The sequence below is a fragment of the Diadema antillarum genome, unplaced genomic scaffold (assembly GCF_040938485.1).
Source record: "Diadema antillarum isolate AM-2024a unplaced genomic scaffold, OU_Dant_1.0 scf00000046, whole genome shotgun sequence".
Lineage (NCBI taxonomy): Eukaryota > Metazoa > Echinodermata > Echinoidea > Diadematoida > Diadematidae > Diadema > Diadema antillarum.
This window is the reverse complement of record NW_027270935.1, coordinates 217661-239881: the sequence shown is the minus strand read 5'-3', so window position 1 is coordinate 239881 and position 22221 is coordinate 217661. Positions and strand designations below refer to the sequence as shown.

The window sequence follows — 22221 nt, the reverse complement described above, 5'->3', positions numbered from 1 at the left end:
AAATGTTTAATTCTACATCATGAAATCAAACACAACAAAAGGCAAACACACACATGCTGATCAACATCCATTCGTCCGCCTTTCCATTCTATTTCCTTGGGATTGACATTGTGACAAGTGTATTCCATTACATACATGTATCACTACCAACTGCACCAACACACCAAGGTTCTCAAGTTCGGGCTGCACGGATCACAACGCACTCTGCACTGAACAGAGCATGACTGCAATAATGATGCATGATGCAACAACTAAATATTCACTACACCATTAGTTGTTTTTTTATTGTAAAACTACATGTACTACAATTTGCTAAAAGGCTGCGGAATGAGGAAACGCAAAGTATATCACAACTGCACAGGACTGGAAAGTCATAAAAACTCCACACTTGAATAGTGCACCTAGCACAATCTTCTTTAAATTCTCTTTAATCTGCATAACTCAGATAATGCTGAATGTCTGTCACTTCTTTTTCCATTCTTTAATTTGTGGGATCTTCTTCGATGCTGGGTAGTGTGTACTATCAATACAGTCATTCATTTAAGTCTTCAGAACGGTAACAAAATAAAGCGAGAAAGCTGGAGAAGATTTATACAATGTATGTATAGCACTTAGGACGATCCAACTGCAGCAAAGATGTGATGTAGAGGTAGTTATAATTCTGTATTCAATCATACACACAGTAGAATACATTACTGACAATACAGATTACAGTAATGCTGTAAGTGGGCCCACTGATGCCTTTCAGGAAAGATCAAAAAGTTATTGAGACAATACCCGATCAGCATCATAACTGCCAATATTCTATCTGGAATTTGAAACTATCTGGAAAAGTAAAGACATCGGAATTTATCAGACATCGTACCACTGAATATATTTTCCAATCATGGTCAGCCACAGATTTTTCAATGTGAGGCAACTAAATGCAGACAATTTGGTCCTCTTGAGTCACACATCCATTTGCTGGTGATTTAAAGGATAAGTAGCTTCATACAGGAGGTAATTCTGCTCAGATTCATGTCCTGATCTGCTGCTTTAGCACGATAGATCATAGTCTTAACATTTATCTTTGGGGTAAATTATCATTTAATGGAAATCATTCACAACTTACAATGGTGTACAAGGGAAATAGAAACATAAAATCTGAAAAAATAGGTGTGATACCATTCTCTCCTCTTCTCTCTCCCTCTCTCTCTCTCCCCTCCTCTCTCTCTCTGTATGCTGTTTGTTACAAAGGTTCCCTTTTTTAACGATGTAACTGATAATATAATCTGTTAGGCATAAAGGCAAATTACTTCAGTTGAGGGAATCAAAACAAACAGAATATGCCGTTCCAATAAGAAAATGCTTCTGACTACTGAGTGCTTCATACACGGAGATGTTTGTACATACAAAACATCATCACCTGTCATGTACAAAAGCTTGGTCTGACAGCTTTTCATGCAATCATTTACCTATTAAATCAGATCTGAGGAAGTCTCCCTCGCCAAAGAACTGCAACCAAATGGAGGAAAAACGAATAGTAATGTACCTTTACCAGTAGAATGTACTGGAAATGAGTTCTTGAAAAAGTGAACTGTTAACATACCACAGAACTTCATTACTGAACACATGACCGCATAAGGTATCAGATGGCAATAACAAAACTTAACTACGATATCAAGATGTAAAAGATTGCATAATTCTTGAATACTGCAAACTTTCTGAGAAGTCAGGAGAGCCAATAGTTCAAATGCACAAAACACTGAAAATTGGGAATGAGAAGATTTATACCCACAGAATGGTGTCAGGAAAAAACGACCACCATCACTCATGCGTGAAATGCTCATTATACTACGGGAGAATACTAGTTTCAAAGAAAAAAAGTGCCAACTCTAAAACATGAAAACAACCCACAGCACCACTGTCTTAATCTCCTTAAGATGTAAGATAAATACAAACACACAAACACATTCACAAACTTACCAGCACAATGCCTGAAAGAAGACTATTTACATAAACATTGTGATATTACAGTATGAGGAATATTCTGAACAAATGTTTACTAGAATTAAGGAACTGCAAATAGAACTGGATATGTCTTGTCTTGATACAAACTTCAAACAATACTGGGCTTTCTAATCTATAAATGAATGAGTATATCTATCTGTACGAAATCAAATATTCCTGCATGCATGTAGTTGTGTAGCCTAAAATAGTTGACAATGTGAAGAGCCTCTTTCTTTAAAAGAATTTTGTTTGTTTCATTTTTTGCTAGTTTTTTTTTTCATGTTGCTTTTTTTGTTAGCATTCCCCTTTCCCCACAAATTTCATTCCAAATAATTTTTCATTCTGGGGTGTTTTTGTTTTTGTTGCTTTTTTTTCAAATGACAGAATGGAATGAGAATGTTGAAGCAAATATGACATGTCATGAAACACTGAACAATAAAATCGATTGTGACACACTGATGAGTAATCAAACCCACAATTAACCATAAGAAAACTTGCTGTTTAAATCAGAGTCTATGGAGCACACATTTTTCAGTCTTTTGTAGTTATTGTTGTACAATCTAAAAAATATCACCGTTTGTTTCAAACCAAACAAATGAAATTGTCAAATGTTTCAACTAATGATACAAAAAGTACATCAGTTGCAGAAAAAACAAACAAACAAAATAAAGGGGAGGGGGATAGTGAAGGAGGCAAGGAGGTAGGGGGGACAACGAAGTGTATCTGTAGAGTTCATGAGTATCTTAAAATATGGCTTGACATAATACATAGGGCTCCCACTGACATAAATGCTGTACATGAAACACAAGTAAAAAGTATGGGTGCAATAATGTGAAAAGAAATCTACAAAAGTGAATTTCCCTTCCAAGATAATAATGTCAAAGATACATTCATGAAACAGTTGAAGACAACTAACGCCTATGTGATTCAAAAACATTGTACTTTCATAATAGCAAACAGATTTTCACACAAAAACAGGTACTCAACATGATGGATTGAGATTGTTGATGCTCAACATCCTTCTAATTAATGTGATAATGAAGCAGGAACTACACAACTTGACAAAATCAGAAAGCAGACATAAACAGTGGATGCTATGAGAATGCCGATTACACACACTGAGCCTCTAAGCACGCTCCCCGCGGATACGGCGAGCCAACTGGATGTCCTTGGGCATGATGGTGACTCGCTTAGCGTGGATGGCACACAGGTTGGTGTCCTCAAATAGACCAACCAGATAGGCCTCACTGGCTTCCTGCAGAGGTTCCAGAAACGATCTGATTACAAACTAATAATACACAATTGCATACACCAAACGCTATACATTTATCCACTGCAAATTTGTACTAAACTCTTTTTTTTTTCCTTTTTTTTTTACTGCTGTCCTCTCAAACTGTCAGTCAAGCATCAACAGAGTTGAATATGAATCAAGCACAAGGAAATGGTTGCACATTTACAGTCATCATCATCACCAGAATAAAGAAACAAACAAACAAAAGCAAAACAGTAAGCCCAATTCTTGCCACCGACAATAGGTGATATCAAGGCGATATCAAGTGATATCGTACGATACCTCTGATATCGAACCTCTAGGGCCGGGGTAGTGACTTCCGGTTATTGATTTGCGTGTGTGCTTTTCGATTCGCAAACTTGCCAGCTTTGTTTTGGATCCAAAGAAATATATATGTTTAGACTTTAGTTTGTTTATTTCCTGAATATAACTATCCATTACACCATGGGGTTTTTCTGTGAGGCAGCAGAGTGTACTTCTGATGATGCTAAAAGGAAAAAACTGGACAAAAATCGACATGGACGAGCCGAGCGGCACTCAACAGCATTCCTCCCCGTGACTACTGCCGACGCTGCTGCTAGTACTACTGGGAGTGGAACTATTGTTGCTGGGACGCACTCGTCTCCAACGTGGCCAAGCACAGATTCTGCCATCACCTCAGCCTTGGATGTTGGCAGCGAAGTTACTGTTTTCCCCAATGCAAAGCGGAAGAGGACCAATGATACAATGGGGAGTAAGTAATCCTTGATTCACTTCACCATGGTATTTGCATAGACGACATTGGTTAATGGACGGCAGATGCACCTCATCCCCGTGCCGTACAATCGCGCACGCAACGCATGCATTACATTAGTAGGCCTATGCAAACGGTATTCATATATTTACGTACTAATTGTCCCTTACAAAGAGCGCGTTCATACTTCGGAAAATGATTTGAGATGGGTAGAACCGAGCAGTAGAGGTGCACCACATGCACAGGCCGTGCATCGAGCTAGCTCGCACACTCTTCACGGAGAACCCACAGTGGGAGAACTATACAGATCGATCAATCTCTATGGGGAGAACCCGAAATGCATGAAACCGGAAGTTACTGCCCCAGCCTGAGAGGTTTGATATCACTTGATATCGCCTATTGTCAGTGGCGAGAATTAAGGCAGACATGTTGTCCTTTTTCCCTAAAGTAAATGTGGCATCTTATTCCCTCGGCCAAAGCAAACTTTCCGTAAGGAAATGACGGTCGTGTATCCCATAGGTATGCACACATCCTAGTTAAAACTGCTAAAGAAAAACAGAATTGTTGGTTAACTTAATATGATAAGTCTGGTGAACTTCTCTTTGTAACAGAATATTGAAGTTGGACAGCAAGCCTATTGTTATAAGGAGAGGCCACTTTTTCATATTAAGCTTAGAGGGACTAACTACCTCACCAAAAAGAAAAAAAATGAACAGCAACCAAAACATTTAAATGGCAGCCTGAAAATCATCCTGACCTGCAAGGCTCCAATTGCAGCACTCTGAAACCTCAACTCTGTCTTGAAGTCCTGGGCGATCTCACGAACCAGACGCTGGAAAGGCAGCTTGCGGATGAGCAGCTCAGTGCTTTTCTGGTAGCGACGGATCTCACGGAGAGCCACAGTACCTGTACAAAAAAAAAAAGAAAAAGAAATTTTTACTCAAGTCAATTTTTTCTGTACATGAGATTAACAAACATCCATCTTATGCTCTTTAGAAAGACACCATTATGGGCACATGTGATATTGGTAATTTTTTTACTAATTGATTGTAATGGCTTTCATCCACTTACATCTTTTTAACAAGTAGTAACAACATTTGTTCCCACACCTGGGTCCCATTTCATAAAACTTGTCACTAGTCACAACTGCCACATTTCTATGACAAATTTGCTCCTAGCCAATCAGATGTAAGGATTTCGCTAGCTTATAACAACTATGGCAACTTGCCACTGATAACAAGTTTTATGAAACGGGGCCCTGATCTTGAAATTTCATGACAATACACTGGGCTGCATCATTCATTAAACAGGTATGTCAATAGTTTAGATGTCATTACTCAAAAAAATTTGTGTCTCTTTTCATATGATCTACTAGATCATATGACTACCAAAATCAAAATGAACAAAAGCTGAATTTTGCATGTTACATTTCCGGTGGTTTACCAAACTTTGCATTTGCTCTGTGAATAAACTAAACAGTCTGTATACATGTAATCACAACAGTAATGCTTTATGGAATTTAACATGTTCCATGTCCAAACATCTGCTTTTTGTTACCTGGCCTGTATCGATGTGGTTTCTTCACACCACCCGTGGATGGGGCACTCTTGCGAGCTGCCTTTGTGGCCAACTGCTTTCTTGGAGCCTTTCCTCCAGTAGACTTACGGGCTGTCTGCTTGGTACGGGCCATTGCTGAGTAGAGTTACACTATTAATGCAAAATCTGCAAAGGTCAGAATAAGGGATTGGCATGTTACTGAGCGTAACTGAGTGCAAAGGTACAGTAGAATTTACTTGTGTACCCTATGTGGGAAAGTTTTATTTATTTTCTTTTTTTTTTATATGTAACCATAGACATGAAGCAACATCCAGTAATTTAGCTTTTATCACAATCATTGATGAGGTTATTGCCAAAAGAATGAAAGTTTGAATATGATATTACTCTCTACACAAAGTCTGCAAAAGCTGTTTTCATTCTATTTTCAGTTAAAAGACTTACTATCTTTTTTTTTTTTAAATCTTGAAAATTAATTTCCAGGAGAAATATCATATGTATGAAAACAAAATCACTAGATTGTTACTGTTTAAGGATGTACTAGTAATTGACAAAAGTATAATGAATGTTCTATTGGCCGTCGTGCCCCTGTGGTCATGTACAGCACACCTTTGCAAAGGTGTGTCCTTTTTCTTTTAGCTGTGATGCCCCTCATCTCTTTGTTAAATCATTTTTGGGGTTCTATGGTGACAAAGACTCTCAAAGTAAGTATTTTTAGCAGTTAAAGTAATGGTAGCAGAAGAAACCGCCTGCCATTTTCTGCTCACTGCCCTGTTAGTTTACTGTGTACAATGTAGGTGACTATGAAAGGTGCTTGCTCCATGTGTTGAGCTAGCACAGTGAGAATTCAGGGAAAAAACACAAAAACCAAACAAAACAAAATGCGCAGTCAGGAGAAGGTAGTTTGACTGTGTGTTGTGTCAGCGCGCAAGCTGTGAGATTTTCAGAGCGAGCTTGCACGCTGTCTATATGTGCTGGATGTGTGATGTGATGTGTATGTGACATTGCGCCGCGGGATGATTCCAGAAAAAGCGCCCGAAGGTTAGCCGACGGCGGGATTGACGAAGAAAGTGAACCCGTCATACCTGCAAAGTGATTAGTTTGCTCACAAACGGGAATACCCACCTACTTTATCAGTGTGGAATAGTAATTTGGAATATAAGCACAAGATCAGGTTAGTACTGATTTTATTTTTTTCGTTACAAATTTTTGTAAAAAGATGTCAGACTTCAGCTTCAAGAGGCCGATTCGTGCGTAGAGAGGTGAGTGCTGCAGAAAAAAGCACCGAAAATATAGTCGGATCAGGCCGCTAGCTAGGTGCGGCAGCCTTGCACTGAGCGAACCCACTTACTGGCGCCTGTGTTTCGATGGGTCGCTGTGCATCGGTTGATTTAAAACTCGATTGTTGTAAAAAAACAGACAGAATTTTTCTTCTTTGCAACATGGATAGTGGACATGGGCATGTGTGCGTAACAAAAAAATCACCATACAAAGTTGCGACAATTTATATGTCAGATGTGAGATGAATAAAAAGTGAACAGGGAGCTTCATGAGTCTCTCTCCCTGGGCCGGGGGCGTCATGAGGCTCTCCGGAGGCCTCGTGAGGCGGAGGAGTGCTTGTACGGGGTAGCACGCCTCATGAGCGGGTTTCCCGGACTGAATGGCAATGCCAAACTGGCACTAGACTAGTTATCTAACAGTTACAATGTAAGTGGCAGGATTTCTAATATTCTATTTTATAAAATGGGTTCAAGAACGTAGCCAATAGGAAGCGCTGAAATGAGTCACGTGGGCTTTGATTACTTTAGTACCATCGCACTGCAGTACCAGTGCGCACTCAATCAGTTGTTTAGTGGGTCGCGCGCTACTATACGCGCTGTCAATCCTGTAAACAACTTCTAGTTCGGGCTGCCGGCCGGCCTTTCTTCTTGTGTGCATAACATATTATGTGGCGTACGTATACAGGGGGGTGTTTCACAAAGCCGTTCTTAAATTAAAGTTAAGGAGGACTTAAGTGCGACTGGTGATCAGTTTGTGTGTGCTATACTTATCAGAATCTCAATAATTCAGCACAAGAACTAGTGGTGTAAACCGGAGCTATGATCGGATCGGAAAATCGGATCGGCAAATTTGCCGAAAAATCGGTATCGGATCGGAAATCGGCAAAATGATCGGCACCGTATTTTCGCATGTTTTGCATATTTTTACCCCCCCCCCCCCCCCCCCCCCCGATCCCCGGGCAGCGCACCCGCGCGTTTCCGCGATGTGATTTTTTTTTATTTTTTTTTTTACCAAAAAAAAAAAATCAAAAATGTGATCGTTACAATAGGCCTACGCCCCTTTCTTCCGCGTTTACTCTCACAAACACGAACATACTTGTGTGTCGAACACCATTCCTAACTTGCGCCGATTAAAAATGTTAACTCAAATATTTGGGAAACTTATGTCACAAAACAGCATCGCACTATTGACGCTGCGTTTTGCTTCATTTTGCGCCGCTGAAATTGTGACTTAAGTGTCTGAAATTATCTTTTCTTTTATGATGTATAGTGTTAATACTCATCACGTAACTTAGTGAATGTTTGCATCGCATTTTGTCCTTTTGTTGTTGTTTTTTTATACTTCAAAGATCACGCTATTCTAAATTGAAGAAATAACATGGAAAGAAAGTGAAGAGGTTGAAGACGCTGCATTTTTGCGTTGCTGTGAAGTTTGACCTGAAGTGTCCGAAATCATCTTTTATTATTACATGATCGTTGATAATGATATTTATCACGTAACTAAAGTATATGTTTGCAACGCATTTTATCCTTTTTTAAGAAGAAAAAAGTTAAGAAAAAGACATCAAAAGTAAGGAAAAATACGTACGATACAGGTGGAACTAACGAGAGCGACATCGCACTATCAACGATGCGTTAATTGCTGAAAATGTGACGTAAAGTCTTCCAAATCATGTTTTCTTTTATGATATAATTGTTGACACATATATAAATCACGTAGGCCTCATATTTTGTTATAGGTTTGTATCGCTTTTTATCCATTCGTTTGCATTTCTTTTTTTAATTTCGGGGATCACCCTTAGAAGAACAAGGAAAGAAAATGAAGAACAGGTAGAAGAAAATATAGCGCAACTTTCACGAAGCGGTATCCGTGCATTATTAACGCTGCGTCGCTGTGAAATTACAAGGACCCAAAGTGTCCGAAATTATCTTTTGAGTGAAATAACTGTTAACTTACCACGTAACTAGATGTATTTCCATCGCATTTTATCCTCTCTTTTGCGGTTTTTAAAATATTTTGTTTGCCTTTAATTCCGAAGCTTCATTATTCTGAATCACAAATATTCGGTATAGTTACTTGTTAATCGGAAAATGAAATAGGATTTGTTAATCAGAACAATGTGCGGTTGTTCGAGAGTTTCGTTTATACGAAAATGAAATTAAAGTTCGCTATTCCGCAGCTTCGTTAACCAAAATATTAAATCAAAAAAGCGTTTTTTATTTTAAAAAAAATAGATACGACTCGTTAATTATATTTAAATTTAGTTAAAACAAGGAAAGCGCACTAACGAATCTTCGAAATTACGAACTTTATTTCATTTCCCGGATGAACGGTCTTTCGCTTTTTTTCTATTTAAAGATCTACGAATTTAACGAACCTTCGCATGAATTTCATTTAGTTTTAGATTCGAGTCAAAGTGACACGAATCTGATCATGAAAAAGTGATCAGACGATTTTGGAAAAAAAAAAGTGACCACGTTTTTTGAGAGTGCAAAGGATAGGCCTAAACGAACCATTGAAATAAAGATTTTTGTTTGTTTGTTTTTCATTTTGGACAAACGAACCTTCGGCAAAACTAACCTTACTTCATTTATGGAATAAGAAATAACGAACTGTATTTCGTTTTCAGATGAGCGGACCTTCAAACCCTTTTTTTTTTCTGCAGGAACAACAACCTCCATCAACCTTGCTTCACTTTGGACTATAAAAGAAACATTGGAATACAGAACTTCGTTTTCGAATTTCGTTTTCGGATCGAGCGAACCTTCAAAATTACGGACTTTGTTTCATTCTCGGACGAACGAAACATAGGAATGACTAAGCTTGTTTTCATGTGATTGTTCGGATTAAACGAACCTTCGGAACAGCGAATCTAATTTTATTACAGGATTGACGGATCTTCGAAATATAGTGAATAAGGTCCAAGGATGATGATTGTTAGTTACCACTTTTTCATCATTAATAATTTCTTGCAGTTACACTAAATTGCGGTGTTGCGTTGTCTTTCACACCCGCGACGTTATATTTTGTGTAACGCGATGCTGCTTCGTTATTTAGTTGCACTATTTTACATTGTATTTTCCTCTCACTCTTCTTCATTTTCTTTCCGATGTTGTTTCTTCAATATATATACAAAACGTTATTTTGAAGTAAAATAAAGAAAATTAAAAACGAAAGGATAAAACACGATGCAAACATATTGAACACTTGAAGTTACGTGATGAGTATCAACAATATGCCATTCCCTAAAAGAAAAGATAATTTCAGGGCATCGATGCCGCTTCGTTATTGTTGTTTTCTCCTTCCTTTTTCTGTTTTTTTTTTCCTTTTGGTCGTAAATTGCGTGATCCTTGAAGTAGAAAAGCAAACAACAAACGAAAGAACAAAATGCGACGCAAACATACATTTTATATCGTAATTACAATACGTGATAAGTATCATCAATATCGTAGAGAAGACAATTCCGGATACTGAAAGTCACATTATTCATTCATTTCAGCGAGCAAGTTAAGCTAATAGACTCCAGCGTTTTTGTTTTGTTTTTTTCTTGACAGTGCGATACCGCTCCGTTAGTTGCACTATTTTTCTTCTTCCTCCGATTTTTCTTCTTCCTTCTTAATCGCGTGTATGCTCCATGAAAACAAAATCCCCAGAAAGATAAAATCCGATACAAACATTCTCATACGTGACCGAAAGATCGGTCAAGTCTCCGGAGGAGAGGGATAACGTAAAAAAAAAAAGAAGAAGAAGAAGAAGAAGAAAAAAAAAAAAGGCTCCTCCGGACAGATGGATCTTTCTTTCTGTTCTAATTAGTTACCTGATAAGTGTCAACAGTTACTTTTATTAACATTTTTCATCGACGCAAGTTAGTAAAGCTGTGCGAAACGTTGATTATGTTCTTACATAGACAGAAAGATCCGTTCCGCCCGCAAGAGTACAATGTATTTCATTTTTATTTTTTTACGTTATCGCTCCATCCTCGTAAGAGGGCCAGGGATTCCGTTAAGCCACACGCAGTCTCCGTGGAACATATCCCCGACGACCAAATACAGACCGATCTTTCGGTCAAGTTCTTACACTATTTGTGAGAGTCAATACTGTAGAAAGGAGAACAATACATATACGTGAATGATGCGGCGACGGTGTGGCATATGTTGGTTTTTGGGGGTTTTTTTTTTCGATTTTGTTTTTTTGCGTTTTATTAGTCACCGATATGCCGATTTTTTTCGAAGATCGGCGATCGGTAAAAAATTGCCGATCATGCGTGATCGGTATCGGATCGGCATCGGATCGGATGATCGGTTACACCACTAACAAGAACTGATCACCAGTCGCACATAAGTCCTTCTTAACTTTAAGAACGGCTTTGTGAAACACCCCATGATATAAACTCTTTCATGGACTCTGTACTATAGCATGGAGAAGACGTGGCGCAGATAATCAGATTGATTGAAAAGCGCCAATAAACACCACCACCAACCAACCCCCCTGGTACTCTTATACGTAACGTACAGTACTTACATGTGCGGGATTTCCGAGTGCAACGTGCTTTACAATTGTAAATACCCTCGAGTGCGCTATACGCCTCCACTAACGCACTCTATCCTGTGCATCATTTGTTTACTAACAAATAACATTACTCCATTAGCATTACTATTTATAGATCTAATCTAATCTGGGTTCTGATCAATTGGCTTCAAATAAGGCTCTTTCCTTTATTTCTTTTTTGAATTATCTCCAACCATGCCAACTCAACTGCCCGATAAACAAGCTACCGCCCAATTAAGTCAAAATGGCCTACTTTCCTGCTTGCTGCTTTAACTATTTCTCCTCCAAAAACACCATGTTCAAGGGATCATGCAGGAGCGCAGGCAGCTCCGCAGGCAGGCCAAGCACACATACGGCGCAGTCTGATCAAAACAAAAGCGAATGTGCACACTTATGTACAATGTACACAGTACACAGTACGTACAGTAACGTATGGACGTAGCGTACAATACACATGTGTACATTGCATTCGATTCATTCTCGTACAGCAGTATAGATCAGAGATCGACTGACAAATGTAGTGACATGATTATCAGAATCAGAATCATTTGTTGTCATTGTAAATAGTTTCTACACGTTAGCCCAGTATGGACAGTAATGACTGATGACCACAACAATGGATTTACTAATGCATCAATACACGATGAAGAAGAAAATTAGGAATAAAAAGACAGTCACCTTTCGCAGGCTCTTGAACGTCTCTCAAAAGGCGCCACAAGTTCAATGTAAAAATACACTGTGTGTGTGATGCGTTTGTGTGTACGCACGTACGTCGTGAGTGCATGTGTTGTGTGCTAATCCATGCACACTCTGTTTTCATCTGTACGTACGTACGCACACACTTCGAACGCGCACGTAGTTCGGCGTGTTAACTCGCACGTATTACACGTACATGATGGCGCTAGTAAAATTTACTCAAAGTATTTAAAGAAACAACAATAATTTTGTGACGCTGTGCATTAGAGACCTAAAGCCACTATCAGTTTACCTTTGGGAACAGTGATCAAAAAAGTTCGCGATATGAAATTTAAAAAACATATGTAATTAGCCTAAGTATATAGTTCAGTTCTATAACAAAACATCCTACCATACCATATAGATATTTCTAATCCTCACTACATAAAAACGATTTATCCTAAAAAAAACATTTTGATAAAGCGCATAAGGGTTTACTCATTTTTTTTTTGTATTTAACAATACTTGATATTAATTATAATGATTAACATTCTTACGTTGATTGTTTCTATTCCTAACTCACATTTTAGAACTACAAGCACTACAGTTTTTTTTTTTTTGGTTTTACCTGCAAATGGTAAGTAGTCCCCCAAAAAAGAAAGATAAATAAATAAAAATGCAATTCAATAATTCATAATATATACTATAAACATAGTGTTAGCTTTTTTGGCACAAGTGTAATCTATAATGTCTAAATAGCTAAATGGCTTGATACTGGGAGCAAAAAACAAACAAACAAACTGTGAGGACGTTTTTCTTTCTTTTTTTTTCTTTGTCAGCCCAATTGAGGGAAATTTATTCTCCAATCTGTTCTCCAATAACTTTCTTTTGATATATATAAATGTATTTAGAATGGGACCCACATTAGGCCTATGTCTCAAAGACCCAGACTACTAATGCTACATAGGCCACATGGTGGGTTGTTACTTCATATTCATAAAAGTCTCATATTTGTTGTATTATTGATTTAAGAAAGGCTTCTGATCGAGTCTGTTATAGGGTATAGAGTGGGACAAACAGTAACTATAAGATAGGCTAGACAATATTACAAGCATAAAATTAATGTGTGTGTATGAGAGTGTGTGTGTGTGTATGTGTGCGTAGGCCCTATGTGTATGTGTGTGTGTGTGTGTGTGTGTGTGTGTGTGTGTGTGTGTGTTTGAATATTTGCACCCTGAGGAGTGTCATCGCAAAACGTGACATATCCATTATGGTCCATCAGAGACAGTTGCGTTAAAAGCACCCAGATAAAGAAAATAAGAAAATCTTTGATATTTTTATCATAACTTTGAATACAGGGAGAAGTGGGACAGTGATGCTTTCCCAATTCACCCAGCACCTGAAAAAAAAAGGAGTTGAAAATGACGGCTAACATCACAATTTAGTGTATTTTTGCAAAATCTTTTAGTGCAAATTATTGGAACTTATCCTACATTTATAGCATGCAGTTACCATAGGCTTGTACCCTGATGTCAATGCCTAATGGGTGATAAGACTTGAAAGCTGATTAGTTCAAAACATTTTGAGATAGTAATTATGAGAGGTGTCCTGCTTCTCCCACGTCCTATTCTAAACTCCTCAAAATAAGTTCTGCAATCAAAGTCTGATATATCACATTTCTTATACCAGCATTATCTTCATTAAATATGACATCATTTGAAAACCTGATTAATTATCTTTAAAATGACACCTCATTTGCTATACCTGATTGGGTGTTCTTGGAATGTGCAAAACAGCTGAGTATGGAGACAGATCAAAAGTGAAAAGTCGCAACAATTCTGCGATTGATAATGTACAGTTTTGATGAAAAAAGGCCACCGGAATAAACAATGCTGAAAGGAGAGCACTTTAAAAAAATCCCATTTCCTAGACATTAGATGACTGTTTGGTCAATCTTTATGTTTAATTTTGATCTGCAGATACTACAGCAATGGATGAAGCCTGGAATCTAATGATAATCTCACAATTCATTCTTTTTAAGCACATTCCCTCCCTGAAACGACAAAGCAAAGTGGGAAATATACTGTTTGACATACGTTTGCTCTATTTTCACATTCGACCTTCCCTCATACTCAGTTATACTGTGCATTCCGGGAATGCATAATCTAAACAAGTGAGTTGGCGTTGTAGTGTAATAAAGAAAATTAATCAGGCTTTCTTATGATGTCACATTTGAATGAAATGATGTAGTTTTAAGAGAAATATTGTAGATCAAATTGGAATTGCAGGACTTTTTTGAGGGGTTTAGTTCACCCTGTATACTCTGCCATATGTTGATGCCTCTATCAGTGCGCCCATAAGTTTACAAAATGATGTATGATATACAGTATGTCCCCCCCCCCAAAAAAAAAAAAAAAAATCACAATCGGATCTTTGCATTGATAGCTTCAAATATGATTAAACAGTCTATGCTATTTTAGGGTCTAAAGATATAACATCTTTCCTATATTTTGCAGAAAACCATTCAATTTGGTTAAGCGGTCACAGTGAAATGTGAATCGTTGTGAAGCATGTCGTGGATGTGATTCTTCCAAGTTTAGCACTTGAATGCTCTCGTCAATGGACAGAACTTTGAGGGAAGGGACTCCTGACAAATGCTCTGCAAAAATCCTCATTTCTCTGACCACTGAAGCAAAACGAATGGGATTTTCTGCAAGACGTGGGTAATAAGTTACAGTTTCATACCCTGACATTTTATTTGGATTGGCCTACTAGTATGTAGTACTTATGCAGGGGCGGATCCAGGGAGGACCGCAACCGGCGCACGCCCCCTCTTTATTTTTTGTGGAAACAAAAGAAATAAAAAGAAAAAAATGGGGGGAGGGGTGCGTGCGCCCCCCCTTTAATTTTGTAAACACGCCCCCTCTTTACGGAATTCCTGGATCCGCCCCTGCTTATGGATTACAAAGTATTTTATTCATCAAGCAAGGTTAGACCACTGGGTTAGACCTACATCCAGGGGTGAGTCCATGAATTCCGTAAAGGGGGCGCAACAAACTTTCCTGATGCCACTTCCGGGTTTCATTATTCATGCTTTTTCTCTTTATTTCTTTCAGGGGGCGCCCCCGATGAGTCTGTAATCTTCTCACCTCCCTGATCCGCCACTTCACATATCGAATTCATAGCCTTCTCATTTTGTTGCTTGATGTGATTTCAGGGGGAAAATCTCTTTGTACATATTTCGTTTGACAGATTTGAGTCTACCGCCTCAGCTGTGTGAGCTGTCATATGACTTTGTATGAGATGACATCACATGCTGTATTGTTATGCTGGTAAACCACCACCGCACCAGCGATGCGATGTCCACCGCCACCACCAAAGATCTACACAGGATCTTTGCCACGGTCCACACACACACACAACAGACTGAGTCTAGTCGGGCGCTGATTGTGAACAGGAACAGACTGGCCTACGGGGTCGCAGAAGCAAGTCGTTCTTTTTAGTTACTGTCAAAGCCCCCACAATTTTCAAGGAAGGTCGAATTTTACTATCTCCCGTCTCGACTCTTCGCAATTTTAAACGCCATGTTCGTGGCAGAAAATGGTAGAGCGTTCGACAGAAAAGAAGGGTTGATATTTGTAAGTCTGCACTGACGGCCGACGGCTTATTCACTTCAAGTGGAATCGGGACTACAACAGACGACATTGGCCCCATTGATTGCTCGAAAGTCTAACAAGTTACGCTCTAACACCAAACCAGCCAGCCAGGTAGGTTCCTAAGTAAATCAATTTAGTTTGGAAAGAAATTAGATTAGATATCAAAGATAGATCCAATCCATTCAACTAGCAACTGACGATACTCTCCTCGCTCGGCCACGACAATAGACATCCATAGCCAGGGGCAGGGCTAGTCACGATTGCAGGGTGGTCCACGAGGGGTTTTAGCATGTCGCTGCAACATGCTAAAATTCTTGTGCAACATCCTAAAAAGCCAGCAACATGCTATGCAACATCCTCAAGAATTTGCAACAAGCTCAAGGTAAAAGTATTTAAAAATGTGCAAAACATGTGCGTAACATAAGAGACATCAAACTACCAGGTACTTTAGATATTTGTGTGCAAAACATGAGAGAGAACATTGAATGTAAGCAGCATAATATTGCGTACTACATACTCATCGTGTGCGCTCCGCGCATATTCAATTTCTGCAATATTCTCAGATTCTGAACTTGCAACATGGTAAAATTTCAAGTTGTGGACCACCCTGGATTGCTTTTGGTTGATGGAGACCTAGCAGTTAGCCTAAATTAACTTCAGCCCCCCAGGTTTCTAATTTTTTTTTTTTTTTTTTTTCAAGATACCGTAATGTACTAACAAACTTCATGAAATGCGAATGAGCATGTCAGTTCGGGAAACCCACTCACAAGGGGGGCCTCTCCTTATAAGTAACCCGTCCCCCTTATAAGTAACCCCGTCCCCCTTATAAGTTACCCCCGGGGCACCCCTTATAAGGAGTCTCCACGCTTTTTTGCAATGCAACGCGAAAATGAAAGGACTGCGGCAATTCGCTTGATTATGTCCATAAAGCTTCACAAGTTTCCTAGTTACTCACGAAATTTGAGCAAAATCGGTTTGAGGCATCATATCTAAAATCATGGATTTAAATGCGATGTCAAACGACCCATGCGAATGCTGAAATGCGAGCGATTACTGGCGTGAGTGTCGCCAGGCGCGGACTGAGTCTGCCACTTAGTCGCCACGTCTGCACTCAAGCATTGGGACTGAGTCTGCCACTCAGTCGCCACGTCTGCACTCAAGCATTGCCGCGCCGCCGCGCCTGGCGACACTCACGCCAGTAATCGCTCGCATTTCAGCATTCGCATGGGTCGTTTGACATCGCATTTAAATCCATGATTTTAGATATGATGCCTCAAACCGATTTTGCTCAAATTTCGTGAGTAACTAGGAAACTTGTGAAGCTTTATGGACATAATCAAGCGAATTGCCGCAGTTCTTTCATTTTCGCGTTGCATTGCAAAAAAGCGTGGAGACTCCTTATAAGGGGTGCCCCGGGGGTTACTTATAAGGGGGACGGGGTTACTTATAAGGGGGACGGGTTACTTATAAGGAGGGACCCCCCTTGTGAGTGGGTTTCCCGAACTGATGTAATTCCATGAGGAATTAAACGCTTATTTGATGAAAATTGGTTATGAAATAGCTGAGATAACAAAAACATAGACTAGCGATAGCAGATAGTGAAAGGTATATAGGTACTAGAGTCTAGTAGTAGTACGTAGGACTAAGACGTAGGAGGATCGAGGAGGACCTAACTGCGACCGGCCCCAACGCGTAGTATAACTGTGTACAAGGAGCGCCCCGGGGTTTAGAGTAGGACGTAACTGCGGCCAGCAGCCCCATACGCATAGCGTAATGGGGCTGCGCACTGTAGCATTCAGAATCATGACAAGCTAGTATCGCGGATAAATATCAACTTTAAATCGAAAAATTTCTTCAATTTGAAGACTTACCAGTGAAGTTTAAGTATTGACAACAGGCTTCGGGCAACGTTTAGTTCTGCCAATAGTCCCTTTCTGTTTGAATTGATGACTTAATGTGACTCGGTCGAGACGAACCTGGGAGAGCTACGTTGAATTGACGGCCAGCGCATGCGCACACATCACATGAAATTCATGACCGGATAAGATGTCTGTGTGCGCATGCTCTGGCCGTCAATTCAGTGTAGCTCTCCCAGGTTCCTATCGACCGTGTCACATTAAGTCATCAATTCGAACAGAAAGGGACTATTAGCAGAACCAAACGTTGCCCGAAGCCTGTTGTCAATACTTCAACTTTACTGGTAAGTCTTCAAATTGAAAGAATTGTTTGATTTTAAGTTGATACTTATCCGCGATACTAGCTTGTCATGATCGTGAATGCTACAGCGACAGTGCGCAGCCCCATTATGCTATGCGTATGGGGCTGCCGGTCACAGTTAGAGTAGGACCCACCTTAATATTAGAAATGTTCTAATTTTAGTAAGTTAATGTATTGACTTGCTACGTCTTACATCCAAACATCTCGTAAATTTAGGTCACAATTTTTTTTACGAACAGTCACAAAACTTGAATGTGAATGTGATACGTGTAGTCTAGATCTGAAGTTACAATCGCTTTGTTTTACTTCTGAATTTCATCAAATAAACTTTTAATTCCTCTAACGATGGTATGCTCTGTACTTATACTATTTCATAAGTGGTTTATTGGTATCACGCAAACAGTTCCAAAAGCCCATTCTTCATCTTCAAACAAATACTGTACCCTCCCTTTAAATTCACAGGTCCAGAGTCGAGTTCATTCCAGGAAACCGCTCAGTGGAGGGGGGCTCCTGCTCTAAAGGATCCCTCCTCCTCATGCGCATCCCAGTGATGCTTATGAAACCCTGCCTCGGGGTGAGATGCTCATGAATGAGGCCTCCTGGCTCCTGTTCACTTTTCATCCATCTCACATCTGACATATTATTTTGTCAGAAAATGCACAGAGAATTTTTCTTCTTGTCATTATAGAGCGTGGACATGTGTGTGTAACACAACACAAACATGTCCACTCTCTATGATGAGAAGAAGAAAAATTCTCTGCGTGCTTTTGGACTAAAATTGAGTTTTAATCAACCGACGTGATGTGTATCGACCCTCTGAAACACAGGCGCAAGCGGGTTCGCTCAATGCAGGGCTGCCGCCCCTATCACCCTGATTCGACTGAAAATTTTTGGTGCTTTTTTCTACAGCTCTCACCTCTCCACTCACGAATCAACTCCATGAAACTGAAGTTTAACATCATATTACGAATGTTTAAAAGGAGAAAAATAAAATCAGAACTAACCTGATCTTGTGCATACATTCCAAATTACTATTCCATACTGATAGAGTACATTGTAGGTGGGTACTCAAATTTGTCAGCAAACTAATCACTTGACTTTGTACAGACTGTAGGTATCATGGGTTCTATTTCTCTGTCCACCAGACTTTGGGCGCCTTTCATGCAAGCTTCTCATGGCATCCAGCGCAGACAAGCCATGAAATAGAACGCCCATGCATGTGCAAGCTGGCTGTAAAAGGTGCCCAAAGGCTCTTACTGAATACAGTGTAAACTGTATAATCTCAGCAAAGAAAGTCAAATATGTGTTGACCCCTGTTTTATCTACATGCTATCTCTTGCACTATATAAACAAACAAAAAATATTCGAAAACGAAAAAAATCACAGCTGCATGTGAAACAATTGAAACATAGTATTGTTGATAAATTATGTGCTAAAATGTCTCAAGTATTTAAAAAAATATACGCATGTGGCATGACAATGTATCGACTGCCATAAAATATGTGTCATGGAATTACCAGGTAAGAGAGAGAGAGAGAGAAAAAAAAACACCCCAGCATAAGCAACGGCCCCTAGGGCCCGTGGCATAAAACTTACTGTTGAATTTCAATTGTAACTACCGTCAAAATTAGGCATCACAGCCAATCAGCATCAAGGATTATAAAATTTACCGCTAATTTGAAGACTTACCGCTAGAAAGGAGCGGTAAGTCCAGCGGTAAGGGTTTTATGCAATCGGGGGTCAGGATCATGTTTTATAAAAAGCTGGCGTGAGATTCAGATCATGGTGGTTGAAGTGGTTGTGATTAATGGGAAATGTGACAAGGGCAGGTTAATTTGTTAAGAAAAAGTATGTGATATGTTTGGTTGTTGAACCTTGGTGCATCATGTCACTTTATCACAGGACCTTCAGAAAACCACTAGGAAACAAAAATGCCGATTGGTTGGGCCTCAATGCTCAATTAATTCAAGGAGGCTACATGGAGAAATGGACTCTAACCTTCCTAGGATTGATCAGGACATAACAGAACACCTACACTTATTACTGGAAATCATTGATGAATGCACAGTGTACTCGTCAAGTTGTCATGGGCAGTGCGAATTGACCTTCATGAATCAGCATGGTTTTACAGAAAGTATTTGTCCAACTTGCTGAAAATGAAATGGGCATTTGGGCAAGGGTCCCATACTTTATGATGGGCAAGTGCCCATTCGTTATAGTCATGGTTGGATATCCAAGCATATTTAGCAGCGGCTGAGTGAAAAAAAAACCCATGTTTGACATATTTTGTAGACAAAATTATCTATTTTTCTTCCATCTTTGGCTTTGAAATTCTATGAGCAATCTGCTGTAAAAGTGGTTTCTTTCGCGGTGGTTTGATTTTGGCGCTTTTCGCGCTTTGAGGTTGAACCGCGAATTTAACATCACGCGAAAATGTTTTGAACTCGTCGCTTGTACAACGCTATCATTACCGACCGCGAATTTAAACACACGCGAAAAAGTCCGCACCGATGGAAACTGCGAAAGTTTCTGTACGCGAAAGAAACCACTTTTACAGTATCCATGAGCTGCAGGGGTTCCTCGTAGTTGAGTGTTGAGTGGACATGGTAATCAACAAGCTCAAAAGTTAGTGTGACCTCTCCATGAACCCTCCCCCCCCCCCAACTTCTAGGTCAACCTCCAGAGGGTGTTGTACACTACTGTCGCAGTACGATCAGGTTTATCACTAGTGCTGTGTGCACATGTCTTTCCTCCAGTCCTGTGGTTTGACCATTGAGTGGGACTCTCACTCAAATGTTCAATCTTTAAAGGGAAGGTAAACCCAAAAAGCAATGTGGATTGAGTGAAAGCAGCAACATTAGTAGAACACATCAGTGAAAGTTTGAGGAAAATCGGACAATCGATGCAAAAGTTATGAATTTTTAAAGTTTTGGTGTTGGAACCGCTGGATGAGGAGACTACTAGAGGATATGACGTATGAGTGGACAACAATACAAAGAAAATATAAAGGAAATTCAACAAAAATTCACTTTTCTAGAATTATGAAAGAGCAATGGACCAACCTCTTTCAGAAAGCAGGGGGAATAATTGCAACCCTTAACATATGTCAATATCAAGCTGATGGAATTTGTAATTTTCATGAAAAATGGATTTTTGTAGAATTTTCTTTATATTTTCTTGGTATTGTTGTCCACTCATACGTCATAACCTTTAGTAGTCTCCTCGTCCAGCTGTTCCAACACCAAAACTTTAAAAATTCATAACTTTTGCATCGATTGTCCGATTTTCTTCAAACTTTCACTGATGTGTTCTATTAATGTTGCTGCTTTCACTCAATCCACATTGCTCTTGGGGTTTATCTTCCCTTTAAGATTACAGCTGTACGTGCCGTGTGGACTGGCTTCGTAGTTAAAGGGGCAAGATCTAATCGTCAATGGTTAGTCTCTGTGTTAACGTAGCTGTTGCTTGTATAATATATTAAATGGTTGTGTCCTAGGGTGGCCCCTAGTTCAGGGCCCAAGTACCCCAAACTTTCATCTATTTCTCAAAAACTGAGGGCTGGATTTTGACTAAACCTGGCAGGTGTGACTGCGATGCCCCAAATTAGGAGGTTGTTGCTTGATGGAGGTGCAGCAATCCCAGAATCTCAAGATTTGTAAATAGTTTGCCTCAAGTGGAGTGCCAAGAAGATAACTTGTGCTGCTCAGGTGAGCGCAAAACCTGTGGGTGTCTTGCTGTTTTGTTGTTATTGTATTTTGCTTACAGTTTAGTTGAAGAAGGATGTGTTGTAATCATGGCACTTTGATAGAATGTGGTCTTTGAATATCTTTCATTGTCACTTGTTTTTTGTTCAGTAATCCTGCATACAGTCCTCTGGAAGCTATACCATACATGTATATGCCATGTGATGAATGTGTCCAATATCCAGAAAACTTTTAAGGATAGCTGTGATTCAGAATACATTATAAAGGCTTATTGTTATTCGTCTTACCCTCTATACTCTGATCCAGATAATGCTTCCTTTCCAAGATTCCTGGACCATTTCCTGGTGTAGAGGAATAATGATCATACTTTGTGTGCTAATTTTTGCAGCGACCTTCAAACTGACTTCAACTTACTCAAGTGCATAGTTCATTGTAGGTATTCAAATGCAGCTCTTCATGCTGTTTAATGTTACCTTCGATGAAAAGATTAAGGTCAAATAGACAATTCAAACCTCTGAACTTTAAGCTTTTATTGCTTTGTCTAGTTTCATTGTCATTGTACACTGTGTATTA

At 39.4% G+C, this 22221-nt stretch overlaps 1 protein-coding gene across 1 annotated transcript; it reads right to left on the bottom strand.

The window, feature by feature from the left end:
• Window positions 1-265: 265 nt before the first annotated feature.
• Window positions 266-11693, bottom strand: LOC139715272 (histone H3.3A). Its single transcript, XM_071626854.1, has 4 exons — window positions 11650-11693; window positions 5571-5735; window positions 4771-4919; window positions 266-3244 (listed from the first exon to the last, which is right to left on the bottom strand). Exons 2-4 carry the CDS (start codon window positions 5701-5703, stop codon window positions 3116-3118), a joined length of 411 nt encoding a protein of 136 aa, XP_071482955.1. The 5' UTR covers window positions 5704-5735; window positions 11650-11693; the 3' UTR covers window positions 266-3115.
• Between the last annotated feature and the right edge of the window lie 10528 nt (window positions 11694-22221).

Coding starts and splice junctions, on each gene's coding strand:
- LOC139715272 (XM_071626854.1), bottom strand. CDS start 5,703: ATGGCCCGTACCAAGCAGACAGCCCGTAAGTCTACTGGAGGAAAGGCT. Junction 4,920..5,570: donor ACCACATCGATACAGGCCAG/GTAACAAAAAGC, acceptor TTTTTTGTACAG/GTACTGTGGCTCTCCGTGAG. Junction 3,245..4,770: donor CTGCAATTGGAGCCTTGCAG/GTCAGGATGATT, acceptor GAACCTCTGCAG/GAAGCCAGTGAGGCCTATCT.